Source organism: Pleurodeles waltl, chromosome 8 (genome assembly GCF_031143425.1).
Source record: "Pleurodeles waltl isolate 20211129_DDA chromosome 8, aPleWal1.hap1.20221129, whole genome shotgun sequence".
NCBI lineage: Eukaryota > Metazoa > Chordata > Amphibia > Caudata > Salamandridae > Pleurodeles > Pleurodeles waltl.
Genome location: NC_090447.1, coordinates 361,073,272 through 361,091,049, shown reverse-complemented (window position 1 = coordinate 361,091,049; position 17,778 = coordinate 361,073,272). Strand labels below are relative to the sequence as shown.

At 42.3% G+C, this 17,778-nt stretch overlaps 1 protein-coding gene across 1 annotated transcript in view; it reads left to right on the top strand.

Moving 5' to 3' along the window:
- Positions 1-17,778, top strand: part of SYTL5 (synaptotagmin like 5) — a 640,980-nt gene that overhangs the window by 285,435 nt on the left and 337,767 nt on the right. Inside the window, exon 5 of the mRNA XM_069204241.1 lies at positions 11,724-11,868. Coding sequence (XP_069060342.1) covers positions 11,724-11,868 — 145 coding nt within the window. The remainder of the gene's footprint in view (positions 1-11,723; positions 11,869-17,778) is intronic.

Sequence of the window (17,778 nt, the reverse complement as noted above, 5' to 3'; positions counted from 1 at the left end):
CTTAATCTTACCTTATCAAGAGACTTCAGGTGGTCCAGTAAGTTTGTTCTCAATGTGCCTCGTTGTACTACCTTCACCCCCCACTTGTGTAATTTTCATTTGATATCTGTCCATAGGAGTTTCATCAACAAGCTTCTTACTCATACTTACAAAGCACTCTACAGTCTTGGCCCTTCTAAGATCAGCAGATACAAACATGTCAATGTTCCTTCCAGACAACTTCACTCTTTTTTTTCACCTGCTTGCTCACCGGCATCACGCCCAGCCTGCTAGAGGAGGAGGGGGCACCTTTTCCTACCTGGCTCCAATTGCTTGGAATAAGCATCCTTTCTCTTTTTATTCTGCTGGATCTCTGTCAAAATTCATGAAGAAACTTTAAACCTGGCGGATATAGCTAGCTTACTTTTGTGCCTTCGGGCAAAAACTTTCTGTTTCCACACGAGGCAATGCCTATTTTGAGCCTGCGGTTACAGGTGGGGCCCACCATCATTCCTCTTGTGGGATTGGCACTTTTTTTCCTCATCAGACTTTTTACCCTGGAACAAAAGAGAGAAAAACATAGAAAAGCGAAAGGAGGAGGAAGGAAAAGACAGAAAAAGCAGTGCCAAAGAAAGAAAGCAGGTATGAACTAGTACCTGAAAGACTGGCAGGGAATGTCTGGTGTTGGATGAAAGAGGTATGAAGTGGAATCAAAACTATGCAGTCTTGGTTTTTGCCATGCCAACCTTCAAAAGCACCTTCTGTAGACTTCTGAGCAAAACTTCAAGCCACAGCACTTATTCATTACAAATTAAGCACTGGCACCAAGTTGCCATTACAGATAAGTAGTGCATGTTACAAATACAAATAATTAAACATAACACACCGACAGAGGTGCTCCAAACCTACCTGACTGCACTCACTCATAATAGCAAATCATGGCTGCCGCACACAAGATGGAAGCAGCTCAGCATTTCAGAAGACACACACAGCCAGTGTCAGCAACGACAAACTGTAAAGAGAAAAAAAGGGAAAAGCAAGCGCTGTGTGTAATATAGTGCCAGCCCTACTTTCATTCCTTATTTATGACTCTACCTTGCTTCTGCCAATCAGTTCTCACATTTTTCCCAGCAAAGCGAGAACGAAATCAACCACTCTGAAAATAGAGAGAAAAGATCTGCTATTGCCTTGCACTCACTGGCTACATTCTCTATACCATGCCTGTTGGTACTGGGAGCTCTTTTTAAAAGAAAAGAGCACACATTCTAGTTTAGTGCTTGGACAAAAGGATTAAAATCAAAGGAAAAAGATGTTGCTGTCAAGCCAGTGTGCCACAACATTGAGCCCAGTTATGAAGCAGATGCTCACTGCTGCTCTTCGGCACCAAGCATGGTTGTTAGACCTGAGAGTCTTAGGGTGGTCACCCCTAACTTTTTGCCTGCCTCCCTCCACTTTTCAGACACTGTTTTTGCTGGTTTTTAGACTCCAGTGCCGAAGTGCATATGCTCTCTCCCTTTAAACATGGTAACATGGGATCATACCCAATTGGAGTACTTAATTTACTTATAAGTCCCTAGTAAAGTGCACTATAGGTGCCCAGGGCCTGTAGATTAAATGCTACTAGTGGGCTGCAGCACTGATTGTGCCACCCACTTAAGTAGCCCCTTAACCTTGTCTTCGGCCTGCCATTGCAAGGCCTGTGTGTGCAGTTTCACTGCCAGTGCGACTTGGCATTTAAAAGTACTTGCCAAGTCTAAAACTCCCCGTTATCTACATATAAGACACCCCTAAGATATGCCCTAGGTAACCCATAGGGCAGGGTGCTGTGTAGTCAAAAGGCAGGATAGGTACCTGTGTAGTTTACATGTCCTGGTAGTGTAAAACTCCTAAATTTGTTTTTACACTGCTGTGAGGCCTGCTCCCTTCATAAGCTAACATTGGGGCTGTACTCATACAGTGTTTGAGTGGTAACTGCTGATCTGAAAGGGGTGGGAAGGTCACATTTAGTATGTCCAGAATGGTAATAGAAAATCCTGCTGACTGGTGAAGTTGGAGTTAATATTACTATGTTAGAAATGGCACTTTTAGAAAGTGAGCATTTCGCTGCACCTAAATCGTTCTGTGCCTTACAATCCACGTCTGGCTGGGTTTAGTTTACAGCTCCTTGTGCATTCACTCATACACACCCCAAACACAGGATACTCAGCCTCACTCACATACATCTGCATTTTGAATGGATCTTCCTGGGGTGGGAGGGTGGAGGGCCTGACACTTACATGATAATGGACAGTAGCCTGCCCTCACACAAAGGACTGCCACACCCCCTACTGGGACACTGGCAGACAGGATTGAACTGAAAGGGGAACTTGTGCACTTCTGAGCCACTCTTTGTAGTCTCCCCCACTTCAAAGGCACTTTTGGGTATAAAAACAGGGCCCCTGCCCTACCAAGACAGACACTTCCTGGAGAAGAAACCTGAACCTGAACCTGCATCCCGCCAAGAAGAACTGCCTGGCTGCCCAAAGGACTCACCTGACTGCTTTCTGTGAAGGACTGCTGCCTTGCTGTTGCCCTGCTGTCTTGCTGCTCTCTTGCTGTACTGCAGAAGTGCTCTCCAAGGGCTTGGATTGAGCTTGCCTCTTGTTCCCTGAAGTCTCAGGACCAGAAAAGACTTCATCTCTGCAAGAAATTCCTTGTGCGTCGAAAAATGACACACAGCCTGTGAAAAACTACGCACAGCCTGCACCGTGGTGAAAAATCACCGCACGCCGAATACAGAACGATGCTGCCCGACTCTACAACAGGAAGATTGATGCAGCGCCTGCTACGCGACCGGAACTTCGATGCACGGCCCACTGGATCGACGCACAGCTGACCCGGAACGACGCAGCCCGACTTCCAGAGAGGAATCGACGCTGCGTCTGCAGTGCAGGAGAAATTCCCACGCATCACCCACTGGAATCGATGCATCGCTTCTGACTTCGACGCAAGCCCAGGATTTTCCATGCATTGACGCCGGGGGCGTCAGAAAACCCCGCAACCTGAAGAGGATCCGAGTCCCCGCACCGGATATCGACGCACGGCTTCCCCGCGTGGAAAATATCGACGCAAGTCTGTGTGTGAAGGGGCGAAACCGACACACACCTACCTGTTTTCCACGCAGCTCCTCCTCTGCGGGCCCTTGCAAGGACTTTTCAATGCAAACCAAGTACTTTGCCCTGCAAGATAAGACTTTAAGACACTTTAAATTGCTTTTGCAGTAAAATTACAATTCTAAAGACATTTTATATTACTTTTTCCAGTAATATTTCAACGTATACTTATTGCATTCTAATCATTTTTGACCTACATTTATTCAGATAAAGATTCTATATTTTTACAAACACTGTGTGGTGTGTTTTTGGTAGTACTATATGGTGTTATTGTATGGTTTATGGCACAGATACTTTACACATTGCCTTCTAAGTTAAGCCTGACTGCTCAGTGCCAAGCTACCAGAGGGTGGGCACAGGATAATTTGGATTGTGTGTGACTTACCCTGACTAGAGTGAGGGTCCTTGCTTGGACAGGGGGTAACCTGACTGCCAACCGAAGACCCCATTTCTAACAATGGTCCATTGGACCTGGCAAAGAAAAGAACTGCACACCCCAGGCATCACATACAGAACTGCTCATCACACCTGTAACAGCCCAAAACTGGACCTTGAAGACCATTGTTTGTGCTCCAAAATGAGGGCGGAATGCATTTAACTTAAGGTAGGAAGGAAGGACCCTCCATAGGACTGGCTCAGCAATTTTGGCTACATGTTCCAGTCTTTCATACTGGCATGCTAGCAGCAAAAACACTGTGAGGCGATGTTAGGACCATCAAGAGTGAAGAAGACCTTGATGGCAGGGTGTCAACTCTTCATATGCCTCTAGTAACAGAGCACATAGTCAGTGTCCCACAAATCTATGTAGCCCTTACCACATGACGTTCAGTAGATCTGACTTTCGTACATGGACACTTGTAAGCAGTTGACAATAAGGCATTGCCAAAGTGGAGCAGCAAGAGTATCACAGGCCCTAATACAAGCAAAAAAATAGGCCTGTTACCATCCAACCAGTCAGCATAAAAAGACATCCATAATTGAGACATGGGGGACCAGAGCACCTACTTCACTAACTATATTTACGCTGCTGCATACAAGTCTCTGAGATACTTCTGCTACCTGTACTTCCTCTCTCCTCTCAGTCTACACCCTTATCTTATCTCTGCATCCCCTTTCGCTTTTTCCGCTCTCTATCACCTTCCACTATGTCACTCTTTCTCACTCCCCTTTCTCTCTTTTCTTCTCATGCCCTTGCTGATGTTTTCTCTCCTTTTGTTTTCTATCACTTTTTCAGTGTTCTCCAACCTCCATTTAATCTCTGTGCCCTTTCAATACCCTACGTTCCCTTCTTTCTCTAATTTATATCTTATCTTCATTCTCTCTCTCTCATACACAGTTAGACCTGGCATCCTGAGTGTGGTCTGCCTGTCTTTTTTGCCTCTTCTTCCTATGTTTAGACTGTGTGCTGGACTCTGTTTTTGCGGATTTTGGTACTCTGGGCACTTTATCACAGCTGACCAGTGCTAAAGTGCAAGTGCTCCCTGTGTAAATTGTATGTGTAATTGGCTTTTTCATGATTGGCACATTTTATTTACTAGTAACTCCCTAGTAAAGTGGACAATAGGTGCCCAAGGCTTGTAAATCAAATGGATACTAGTGTGCCTGCAGCACTGGTTGTGCCACCCACTTGAGCAGCCACGTAAACATGTCTCAGACCTGCCACTGCTGTGTCTGTGTGTTCAGTCTCACTGCCAATTTGACCTGGTAAGTGTACACACTTGCTAGGCTCAAACCTTCCCTTTTTATACATTTAAGGCACCCCTAAGGTAGGCCCTAGGTAGGCCCATGGTCAGGGTGCAGTGTATGTTAAAGGTGGGACATGTACTGATGTGATTTTCATGTCCTTACAGTACAATACTGCCAAATTCAGTTTTCACTGTTGCAAGGCCTATCTGTCCCATAGGTTGACAAGGGTCTGCCTTTAAATAACTTTTAAGTGCTGTTTCCCTTTGGGTGCAGATATAGATATGCAGTTTGGTGGTCTCTGAACACACCATTTAAAAATACTTCTTTTGGTAAAGTTGGTTTTTAAATTGTCAGTTTGAAAATGCCACTTTTAGAAAGTGAGCATTTCCTTGCCTAAACCATTCTGTGGCTCTGCCTGCTTGTGTATTCCATGTCTAGGCCAGACTGACAGTTGGGCTGTTCCTGAATCCCCTCTAGGCAGTGATACAAAGGGATCTGGGGTGTAGCCTGCATATCCTGATGGGCCATCCGGGCTATAGTGCAGAGAGGAGTGGTCACCTGCACCTGAATGGTCTGTGCCTGCCCTCACACAATTCAGTCTCCAAACCCTCTGGTGTGAGTCTGGAGCAGGCCTGGGCAAGGCAGGATCTTGTGAACAACAGAAACTTTCCTTTGAAGTTTGCCTACTTCAAAGGTAGAAAGGGTTATAAGTAGTGGACCCAAAACCCCAGATTTTCTGATTGCTTCTGGAATCAAGAGGAACCACTGTTGAGGAGCTAAAGAGGGTTGGCCTGCAGGTGCTGCTTCTGCCCGAAAGAAGACAAAGACTGGACTTTGTGGTATATTCCTGCTTGTGAAGTGTCTCCAAGGGCTTGGACTGATCTTGCCTCCTGTTTTGAAGTCTCAGAGCCATCAAAGACTTCCTCTTCCAAAGTAGTGCCCTATCCAGTCCCTGGGCCCTTGAAAGGTGAAGCTGGTAGAACAAGGACTGAAATCCACACACATGAAGCTGTCTGGAGAAAATTTTGACGCACCACCTGCAATGCAGCTGTAAAAACAATGCACCACCCACCTCGCAGCTGGGAAATCGACGCATCACCTGCATTGCGGTTGGAGAAACGACGCAACACTCGCTTGCGGCTCTGAAAATGACGCAAACCCCACCCAGCATGGTTTTCCATCACTGTGAGGCCGGATTTCTCACGTATCATCACTGGGTGTCAAGTCATCTTGAACCTGCGCAGATCCGAGGTGCCCTGTCTGGAAATCGATGCATCACTCTCTTGCGGAAGAGAAAAAGAATGCATCGCCTACCCGACCGGAGAAGAAATGATGCATGGTCTCACTTGCGAGTAAGGAATCAACGCATCGCTGACTTTTTCCAATGCACGCTTTCCCGTGCTGATTTATTTTTGACACCCGTAGGACCCAGTGTCATTGCTCTGGCTGCACCATTGATAGGTGTCCCCCAGATGCTCTTACTACAGTGGGCCATTTTACTGCTGGTTGGCATTTTCTTCTTCAGTACTGGGTTGTAGTTGACTCACATGGTGTTTGCGAATTCACAATGTGTTAGTATTGTCACCTTTGTCCATAACTCGAACCTCCAATAAGATAGTTCAGCATCGAGACAGAAGCTCATAGATCTATGAGACTGGCTTTTGTCAAGCTTTTTAATCACTTACAGACCTTTCTAAGTGCCTAATTGAGAGTTAAGATCTATATTTTCCTCTTCCCTTCAAGCTTTTCTGCTAGCCCCAAGCAATATAAGCTTTTCCTTATATTGCTGATATGCAGTCCACCTGGCAAACAGATGCCACAGTTTCAGGCTCAGACTGGAAGCACAGCCAGTGCCTTGTTAAGATTGTAGGCATAGCTGCCTTGGTGCCTCCCAAAAGAGACCTCAAGAGGGTTTCAGAATATAACATTTAGCTCCATAAATGCATTGCTGCAAGTAGAGAGCGAACGCAAAAAATACAAAAAAGTAATTTTTACCTGAGTTCCATACTCCTTGCTGCAGTGCTGGGGGTTTCTGTAGAACAAGTTAACAATCTCCACTGGATTCAGCGCTTGTTCATTAACTGATTTGGTTAATTTTCTTTGACCCATGTTTGTTATGTTCTGAATGGAAGCCGGCTTATGTAGGCATACGTTCAGGTTATGTACTGCAGCTATTAGGTTGATACAGCACCAGTTGGAACAGGACTATTTTTATTCTATCTATGCTTGAATCTAGAGCTAAATACATCTGGATTGTATATGTACGGTTCTGAATCCAAATTAAATAAACAACTTTTCAGAAAATTATGCCATGCTGGTTAGAGTCATCTTTTTTCACTCTAACCAGCCTAATGTCTTTTTTGGTGCAAAACTCCCTTCTCCCATACCGCCAGCCCCACCCGGCTAACGTCATTTTTTTTTTTACACTAGCCCACCCTTTGCACCTGCTTGTGCCATTCCATAAATATGGCACCCGGCTGGTGCTCAGGAATGGCGAAAACCGGTGCTAAACATTTAGGTGCAAAAGTGCGTTAGTGCATTTTTGCACCAACAATATAAATATGCCCAATAGGTGTCTGCAAGAATAACTGGATGGAAAAGCTATTCTATCCCCAGGAAGACAGTACAAGGCCCAGCTAACAGAAAGCACCATGGTCAGCACAATTTGAGAAACTAAGCATGCCCAGGAACCAAGTGTTCACCACAATCCTGAATCCAAAACCATCCTGAATCCAAAACCGCCGGTCCCATCATTGTGGTCCTTCCAGAGATGGATATGTGTTGGTAATAAAAGTCACATAACCCATTTCTTTAGATATGATCAGTGACCAGTATCTACTTTTGCCACTATCACTAGCTGAGAGTGCCACTGGTATCTGGTCTCAGTTCTCCAGTCATTAGGATGTATCTCTCAACAAGGCACTAGTGTCTGGACACCTGGTAACAGAGAATGAGACCAGAAGAACACAAGACTTTTACCCTCCGATGAGGATCTTGTTTTTTGGTTGTGGGTTTTTAGGGCCTGCTTATTTTTCTTTTTAGGCACCTACCTTAATCCCTGTCTTGGGCTATTTTTAGGGGTGACACCTTTTATTCTTGAACATCAGTGGGTACCATAACAGCTACTTCACAGTAAATCAGTGGTACCAGTAGCTCTCCCGGTATACTCTCAGTTAACCGCAGTATTTTTAAAGGGAGACTTTTGCTGATCTGGGGTTCACCTGTGCAAACAATATTACCCATACAGGGTAGTAGCTGGTGACCTCTGACTGTCCCAGGTCTCCAGACAAAAGCTTCACAAACGCATGCATTTGTTTAAGTTCCACATGCATTTGCCAAAATGACAGCCCTTGGTCCACCAAATTTGCTAGTCAAGTACTTTTCTTAAACATTAGACAACTTGGTATTTGCTAGTCCTGAACCAAATTTCAATTAAACCGGAGTATTAAAAGTAATTTTAGTTAATTCTGTGTTACTCTTTGATGCAGAAATACCAATAATTATATGATTATGCCCGCTGCTTAAGAGTAAATTGGTGTGGGAAAGGACAAATTTAGCGAGCGGCTGCTCAGGCTGCTGTTCACGATGTTTTACATTTATCACTATTTGCCTAGCACAAAATGCATCCTCATGCCATTTGAGACACAAGGTCGATTTTTTTTGCTAAGAAAATATCGCTAAATGATGTGAGTAAGTTCAGGGAAAAATCCTAGTGCAATAGCACATTTATCGAGTGCGAGCATATTCATGCACTTCTTTTATTTAGCATTACTTCATAGTGCAAAATGCACACTGACATCCAAAATAGATGCAAATGGGCATGTTGGCATTAAGAAAATAGCACTGAGTGCTGATTACTCTTCTCGCATAATTACACAGAATCTCGCAGAATTTTGCGTTATTACACTAGATCTCTTTATATGAGATGAACCTAGTATTGACCTACCAACTCTTTTTGAGTTATGGTATTACTCCACTTTTCACTAAGGCAGCCAAAAAGTTACTCAACTTTTCCTTTTCACAGCATCCATAGGTATACATAATTATGGATGGATAACAGGAAGATACTGGGGGGTTTTGAGTTACATCAATTAGACAATGAGATCAAATCACGAGTAGTAAAAAAAAAAAAAACAGAAAAAATATCAATTAAATAAAAAGGTAAATAAAAATGAGCGCACATAAGTATTATTGAAGACGTTTGGTCTTCCTTCTTTTAGGTGTAGGTGTTTATGGTTATGAGAGGTATTTGGATACTAACAGAAAACAGAGGTAGAGGCATCTAATACTGGTCAGGTGGAAAGATGTGTCAAGCACAGGATTGTAGTCCATGTGTTTTTGCTACTACATGAGCCACATATCTCATAGAGAATTCCTGGTTGAGCTTCTTAGGCAATGCCCCTTTTAATGATTACCTCTGCCTTTCTCATCCCTCTTAAGGCACTGCGTTTATAGGGTCTTCCCACCAAAATATTTGGCTTGTCAGGATAACAGGCAGCCTGTTTAAAGCATTCTAATGATTTGATGGCTATGTTAATTAAATTAAGAAAGCGTGTAGCTGCTCCAGGAATGGGGCTTCCCAGGGCTAACCACCGAGCCAGAGTACCACACCAAGAGAGCGGCAAAAGGGGATCATGACACCAAAATAAGTGAAAAGCCAGGTTTTTAGTTTTTTCCAGAAATCAAAAAGATTCTGGGTATTTCTTAGCTCAAGAGGCAAACTGTGCCAGAGGGCCAGGGTTAAAACTCAAAAGGTGCGGCCACCGCTCGCTTCCTATAGAACCGTGCAGTCACCCGTCAAATTTAGCTTGGCCGAGTGAAGTGCTGTAATTGGAAAATAAGGTTGCGTTAGATCTGACCGGACGGGAGCACCTCAAGCATACATAACCATATGTGCTATACTAAGGGCTTTAAATTGAATGCACCTCTCCGATGGCAGCCAATGGATTTTGCAAAGAAGCCCTGAAGCAGAGCAAGACTTAGGTGGGAAAAACAGCAGTCTGGCCGCTGCATATTAGACCAACTGTAACCTCTTCAGGATCAATTTCTTGTAGTCTAGTTAGGGTATGTTGCAGTAGTCCAGTCAAGATAGAATGAGAGCTTCGATAATCAGCTGATGAATGTGCAGTTGAAATAGACCAACAATAGGTTTCAGTCTTCTCAGAAGACCAAAACAAATTCTTATTAGAGTGGTTACTTGTTTCTCAAAACTGAGGGAGTCAACCAGCCATACGCCGAGGGTTTTCACAGATGATTTGGGTGAGGGAGGGCTGTCGGGCCACCAAAGGTCTCCGCATGATTTCTTGTGTTTACTGACAAGTAGGATCTGTGTTTTATTGGTATTTAATTCTCAACAATTGTCATCCATCCACCGGCTTCTGACAGCATACAGAACTGGAATTTAGTAATGTCCTTAGAGGAGTCAGCAGAGAAAGAGAAGATAAATTGGTATCATCTGCATAAGAGACAGTAAAGACCCCAAAGTGTTCTACTAGCTCTGCCAAGGGTCTGATAATAGATTGAATAGAGTGGGACTCAATGAAGAGCCCTGATGTATCCCATGTTCAAAAGGTCTGGAAGAGGACAGGGGGGAGATGACCTAGAAAGAGCAGTGGCTAAGGAAGGATTCAAACCAACATAGCACTGTACCCCGTATGCCTATATCTAAAGGCAATGTAAAAGCACCTTATGTAAGACAGTGTCAAAAGAGGCTCTCAAAACTAAGAGAATGAGGGACGCAGAGCAGCCTTCCTCCACTACTCTATGAAGCTGCTTTGTCATTGACAGGAGAGCAGATTCTGAGCTATGATGAGACCTACATCCGTTTTGAGAGATGTCCAGAATGCTGTTGGCTTCTAAAAACTCTGCCAGGGGTTTGTTGACATGTTTTTCCACTATCCTGGCTAGAAAAGGGAGAAGGGAAAACAGGCGGTAGTTACCAGGGATGGTAGATCAAAGGAGAATAATTGCTTTTGCCTGCTACCAGGCCTGGGAAACCGTGACTGAGAACAGTGAAAGATTGGCTATCTCAAGAAAGCGGTGAAGGGCAACATCCTTTAATTTTAGGATTGTGTCCTGTTTAAGGGGATCATCTGGTGAACCTGGGTGCATAGAATGGAGAAAGAGGGCAGGTCTAAATGGGCAGTTCATTAAGAACTGTCCAAGGTTCCTCTAGTCATTCAGCACCGGGCTCAGCAACAGCAGTAGCTGTAGGCTGAAACTGGGCCTAAATAGCATTAATCTTTTCAACAATTCCAGGACCTAATGCTGCCGTCATGGAGGTCATTTTAGGGTTGCCAGTGGTCGCAGCTGCGATCCCTGGGTTGTCTCTTGCAAACTCTGCGACCACTGGCATCAGAGGTGCCTTCAATACAAGCAGCTCGTCCAGGTTGAAGCTGGATGGTGCTCCACTTTCCTGGTTTTCGGACAGCTTTTATTATTACACTGATAGTAAATAATATTCACTATTAGTTTAATGAGAGTGAGGTACAAGAAGAAGGAATCTGGCAGCTAAGGTGAGTAAAAATGCTTTAAAATGTATGTTGTATACGTACTTGCGGGTGAAAGTGTGTTTATGTATGAGAGACTGTGTGAGGGTGTGTGTTTGTATATGCGAGTGAAGGTAAAGGTCAAATAATGTGTGGGGTCACTTCTGCTAACCCTAGCATTTTGCTGAAATGACGCCCACAGCTGCTGTGAGCCAGAACTGTTACTTGGGTAGAAAGGGCAGTAGTTACCGTGAGCAAGGCTTTATTGTCAATAGTGGTATTTCACTTTCATTGGCGCTGACCTTTCAGTTGTGGCGGGCAGGCGGCCTTGGGAGTTGCCTCGTTCACTTGTCAGACCGATGATTTCATCATTGCACATCTGAGTCTGGAAATATTGATTTGTTTTTTTTTTCCATAGAGTCTGTTCCAAGTAAGAATGGTGGACGGAAGAATAAAGATCCTGCTCAGGAGACTATTGAAGAAAAACTAAAAGACCAAACTGACGCCATGTCATTATCAGGAAACGAACTTAAAGCAGCTGGCGACGGATCCCGTATAAAAGGGTATGACTTGATTTTTAAATAGTCAATTAAAAAGGCACCGGTATCCTTAACGCGATTTCTCCTTCTAACGTCTATATATGTTTCTAAATTGTCATATTTGCCCGTTTTTCTGGAGTTAGCTTGATCTTTGTTATCTTTCTTTTCCCATCAGATTTCCTGTGTCCACTGTACAATGTGCTGTACAGATCTTTTGAGTGCAATGCTATTTCTTGTTAAGTAATAGAAGCTATTTTCTCCAAGAAACTGCAACGAGTGTTCAACTTCTTGCTTGATAAATCATCCCAAATACTATGTTCAACTATCCTGCATTTCCCACATCAGAGCCCAGTGAGTTACTTTTTGATAACGAAGAATGAAAATTAATTTAAAAAATAATACTATTTTTAAATTAATTCTCATTCTTCTTTGATTTGAGAAGGAAAAACGTGGGAAATAAAAAAAAAACATTAAAATACCTAAAATTCGAAAATCGGAATTAGTATTTTATGGATTTGTCATGCAAACAGGTGATTTTAAAAATGCATCCTTTTGAGATTAGACAAAATCCAAGGGTCATTGGTCAGCTACCAAACCTTGGACACATCTGCCATGTAAGGCCTAAGGCTTCTCCTTCATCAAGGCTGTACAGAAAATTGCAGAATATTATTGGAAAAGCATACAAATGTGCCCTAGTCCAAATAACGCTTTGCTGTAGCATATAACGAGACAGTCTACACCCAGAATACCTTTGACTGTCTCTGAGCACACTGTGACCCCAGATCCCGCCTTTTTCTGAATTCAGCTATTAATATTTGTCATATAGTGCAGACATATGTGCGGGACAACCCTTTGCCCCGAACAATCCTTGTCTGAACCCTCAAATCATTTGTTATTATTTTTCTTTAAACACAATATTTCTTGTCTATTATTTAGTCCAATTAAAAGATTTCTAAAAGTGCTTTGCCCAGTTCTTATGATGGATAATACTTATAATATGAATTCCTCCTAATGTATTACTTTTTTGCCATTTTTTGAATTTTCTCCAATTTGTTTTCAAGATTTCAACCAGTTTCAGTTGCTGCTGTTATTGTATGGTATTTGTAAAGGACACTGCTACCTCTATTGAATCTTGTGAGTGCTGTTGCCTTGTGTCGTTGATTGCATGTCAAGAGAGGAAGGTGTTAGAGTAGAAGGTCTAGTATGGGAGAAGAGTTGGGTGTGATGAGTCAGAGCCCTGGATGTTTTCCGAGTCTGCTACACACTTAATGCTGCAGCTAGGCATGCATGTGTCTAGAAGAAGTGTAGTAGATTGTTTAGGTGCATACTTCAGTGACCACACTGTACTATACATTTTAGGGTTGCTAACAAACTAATTACATGCTCGTGGAGTGACCATATTTACAAGGACATCCGGATGATCTTGGTGCAGCTCAACGGGTGAAGGAGGTTGGCGTTCCATCAAATGTTGTACAAGGAGAGCAACCACACTGTTATGGTTTTCCCATATTTAGAGGATATCTTGGATTTATCAGACACAAAATGGGAAATAGTTTTGCATTTCGGTGGTTTGGACCAAGAACAGGGTGGACACCACATAAGACGTACAGATATTTCATCCAAACTGCAAAGCTTAATACAAAATTCTTAATACAATATTTTAAACATCAGAGAAAATAATTGAGTAGAGTGTAAAGACAATATGATGAAAGAGTTCCACAATGCAGGTTCGCAGCACAAATATACATTAAACCAGCATGATTCCCGAGCTGCTTTATGGAGTTTTACTGTCTCCCTATATGTTTACCACGTAGGTAGACATATTAGCCTGGTAACTCTAAACTCGTCAGAGTGATTTTACTCCTGAAGGGACTTTCAGAAATTAAAATGCACCAATAAAGACATTCTTTCGATGTACATTTTGTGAGAAACACATTATGAATTAAGGGGGTGGAAAGTATTGTAAATTGTTTTAACAGCACACCTACCAGGTTTGTTTAATTTATTCGAAGACTGTACCATACGTATGTTTACTTCTTTTTTTGATGTTTGCTTTCTACCAACTTCAGTTTGTGTTTTTGAAGCTTCTTCCTCTACCCAACATGTTTTAGAATTTCAGTAGCTATGAAAATATTTCATTCCTAACTTTTACTTGAGTGGCCTGAACAATTTAGAACGCTCACCCAGAAATTAGTGTGGAAAAGAAATGTAAAATTCATGTAACGAAAGTAATGTGAGTTTAATTTAATGATATGATGTTTTCATAGGTTAATATGTTATGATCTATCTCTGTTGCTGTAAAGAATATTATGTGTGGGGTTCTGTTGCCGTGGAGGCTCCGTGAGTTCCAACGAGAATGGTTGGTGTCGTGGAGCAGTGAAGCAGTGGTTCCCTATGTCGGAGTTAGGAAAATAAAGACGTACCTGCAAAAGTTCACCGGCTTCCAGGTTACTTCATCCAGGATCACAACAGCTTTGTTTGGCGACGAGTTGACAGGCGTAGCCATCGCTGACTACTCGCGCAGTGTTTTCTGCAGTCTTCAGTTCCTGCGGTGCTGCAAATCTGACAGATGCATTTTCCTTGAGGTGCGAGCTGTTGCTAGTCATTTCCACGCCGATTATATTGGCGGTTCGATGCCTGTGCGATGCCGTCAAAGCAGTAAGGATTCGGCTCTCCCGCATGTGCTTGCGCATTCATCCCACAACATCTAGACTGTTATGGTTTGATTCTTGGAAGCCTGTACGGCCACCATATTGGACGTAAGAAGTGTTTAAATGTTATATAAATGTTATATAACTTTGGCTAAGTGGACTCAAGCAGTTTCTATTGACACTGAATTCTACTGTATCTTGTTACTGGATATAGAATTGTGCCCAGGGGTTAACTGTACTTCTATGTACACTGTGTATGTGGTTTTATTTTTGTAAAAGTACAGCATATTACTTAAACTACACAAAGTTATAAAATTTTACAGATATATTTTTAGTTTGTTTTTGTTCTTCTTCTTCCTTTTCGGTCGCCCCATTTTTTTTTCATGTTGATTAGCAAACATGCAATCTATAAATGCACAGCCGCCTTTCTTTGAGACACCAGGTATGCCACCCATTCCATGGAAACAGTCGTTTGATGGCTTTGAGACCTACCTGGGGGCGAATGGTGCAGCTCGTTTCAGATCTGAAAGGAAGAAATGCTTTTTATTACATTTGTTGGGATATGAGGGCAGAGAAATCTTCAAACACCTGCCGGAACCACAGCAAGAAGAAGGAGATTTGGATGAAAAAAAAATAGCAACGAGATTTGATGTCCAGCCCAGTTTGGTGGTACTGAGGCATACATTCTTCAAACGAACACAAATGCACAGTGAAGATATGGATGTGTACATTAGTGCACTGAGGAAGTTATCCTCACAATGTAAATTTCGCAATTTTCAAGACTCCTTGATAAGGGATCAATTTATTGGTAATTGTGCAGATATACATATTCAACAGAAACTCTTGAGTATGGGCAGTCCAACATTGGAGGAGATTGTTAAAGTCACCAAGAGTAGTGAACTAGCACAAATTTCACTGAAAGAACTCAGTTCTTGTGTTGCTGTTAAAGAAATGGGTCAAGTAAATGTTAATGCAGTCAAGTTCTCTCCAAAGTCGGGAGGTCAAAACAGATATGAGCAGAAGAAGTCTGAGAACAATTTTTTTAAGAACAGCAATGTATGTTTTAGGTGTGGTAATGCACCACACAGTAAAGATGGAAGAATCTGTCCTGCTAAGAATGCTGTGTGTAGAAAGTGTGGTAAACTGGGACATTTTGCAAAAGTATGTCAATCTACCCAAAATAAGCAAACTAAAATAAGTAGTGTATTGGATGAGGATGACGCAAACAGAGATAAACTGATGGTTAAAGCATTACAAGACATGATTGTTCTTGTCACTGCGGGCCAGTCAACCAATAGGGATCAATGCGAATGTGTTGATCCCTATGTGGATATTCATGTAGGAGATAAAATGTAGCATTTATTGGTTTACTCTGGTGTGCGTATTACAATGATTTCATCAGATTTATTTCACAATACTTGGGGTAATAGGAAACTGCATCCCCTAGACAAGGCACCTGTCTCTTATGAAGGAAGGAAAATAGAGCTGGAGGGGTTCATTGAAGATTGTCTAGAATTTAAAGGGCGCAAACTACAAGGCAACATTTATGTGGCATTCAGGGGTTTGAACATTTTGGGTTGGTACCATCAAGGGTTGTTTGGTATGATACTTAAACCTGGAGCCAGAGAAAAAGTCCTGGTGGTGAAAGAATCCATGGAGGAAGGTCCTTTTGAAAAAGATTTTCCAGGTGTCTTCACTGAAGGCTTAGGGAAGATTGCTGGTTTTAAACATAGAATCAAGGTGAAGAAAAATGCTATTCCTGTGAAACACAAACTTAGGTCTGTCCCATATAGTTTAAGAGATGATCTTAAAGATGAACTGAATAAACTACAGAGTATGGGTGTGATAGAACCTATTGAGTCCAGTTTATGGCTTTCACCTTTAGTTGTTGCCCGGAAACGCAATGGGGACATGCATTTGTGTGTTGATTTGACAAGTGTCAACAAGGAAATATGGGTGGACTCATATCCTTTACCTAAAATTTGTGATCTCTTGGAAGAACTAAAGGGTGCTGTGTGGTTTTCGAAGATTGATCTTGCATCACCGTACCACCAAGTGGAGCTAGATGTGGAGTCTCGCCATTATACAGCTTTAAATTTGCCATTTGGCACATTTCAATTTTGTAGGATGCCATTTGTGTTAGCATCCGCAGCCTCGGTCTTCCGAGTTGTTAGGAAACATCAAGGGTGCTTTAGTTTTCCAAGATCATGTCTTGATTTTTGCTGAGAGTTTGGAAGAACATGACAGAGTCATTAGATCGGTTCTGGAAATTTTTCAGACGAATAGAGTTATTGTGAAAAAAGAAAAGTGTGAATTTTGGAAAAAAAGAAATTGAATTCTTGGGCACAGTTTGTCCAGCAAAGGTATAGCACCTCTGCCTGGTTTGGTTAAGGCTCTGTTGGATGCTCCTGAGCCGAAAAACAAAGACGAATTGCACTTGTTCATTGACATGTGCGAGTATTAAGCTAGATTCATCCCAGCGTATGCTTCCAAAATGAAAGTTTTATCTAATATGTTGAAAAACAGGGTTCCATTCATGTGGGACAGTGAGTGTCAAAAAACCTTTGACAGTGTCAAACAGGAGTTGTCCACTGCTAGATCATTGAGTCCTTATGACCCTGTCAAGGAATGTATCATTACTGTGGATGCCAGTAAATATGGGTTGGGTGCAGTTTTGTCTCAGGGTTCCAGTGAAGATGAGAAAATCATTAGTTATGAGTCAAGAGTGCTGCGTGAGTCTGAGCTCAATTACTTTGTAATTGAGAAGGAATTACTTGCTTGTTACTGGGGTAGTGAGAAGTTCAGGAGTTATGTTTGGGGAAGGAGTTTTGTTATACAAATGGATAATAAGCCATTGGTGTATATTCTGAGTGGTGATAAAATTAACTGAACTACACCACGCATTGCACATATCACAACAAAATTATTACAGTATAATTTTCAGGTGAGATACATTCCAGGGAAGGAAGACTTTATGGCAGACCTTTTGTCACAGTTACCTATTTCTGAACAGGATAGTTTTGACATTGATGAAGATATGGAAGATTGTTTTATAGCTGCCATTGATGTAGATGAATCTAACATTTGCTCTGAAACAGTTTGGAAGGATGCTGACAGCAAAGATGAGGTGTTGAATAGAGTTAAGGAGCATATAGTCAATATACCCAAGTGAAGGTGTTTAAGTACTGAGTTGCAAACTTACTCAAAAATCTGTGAAGAATTGTCTATTGAGGATTGTGCTGTGTTGAGGAATGAGAAGTGTGTACCCCAGGGGGATACTCGT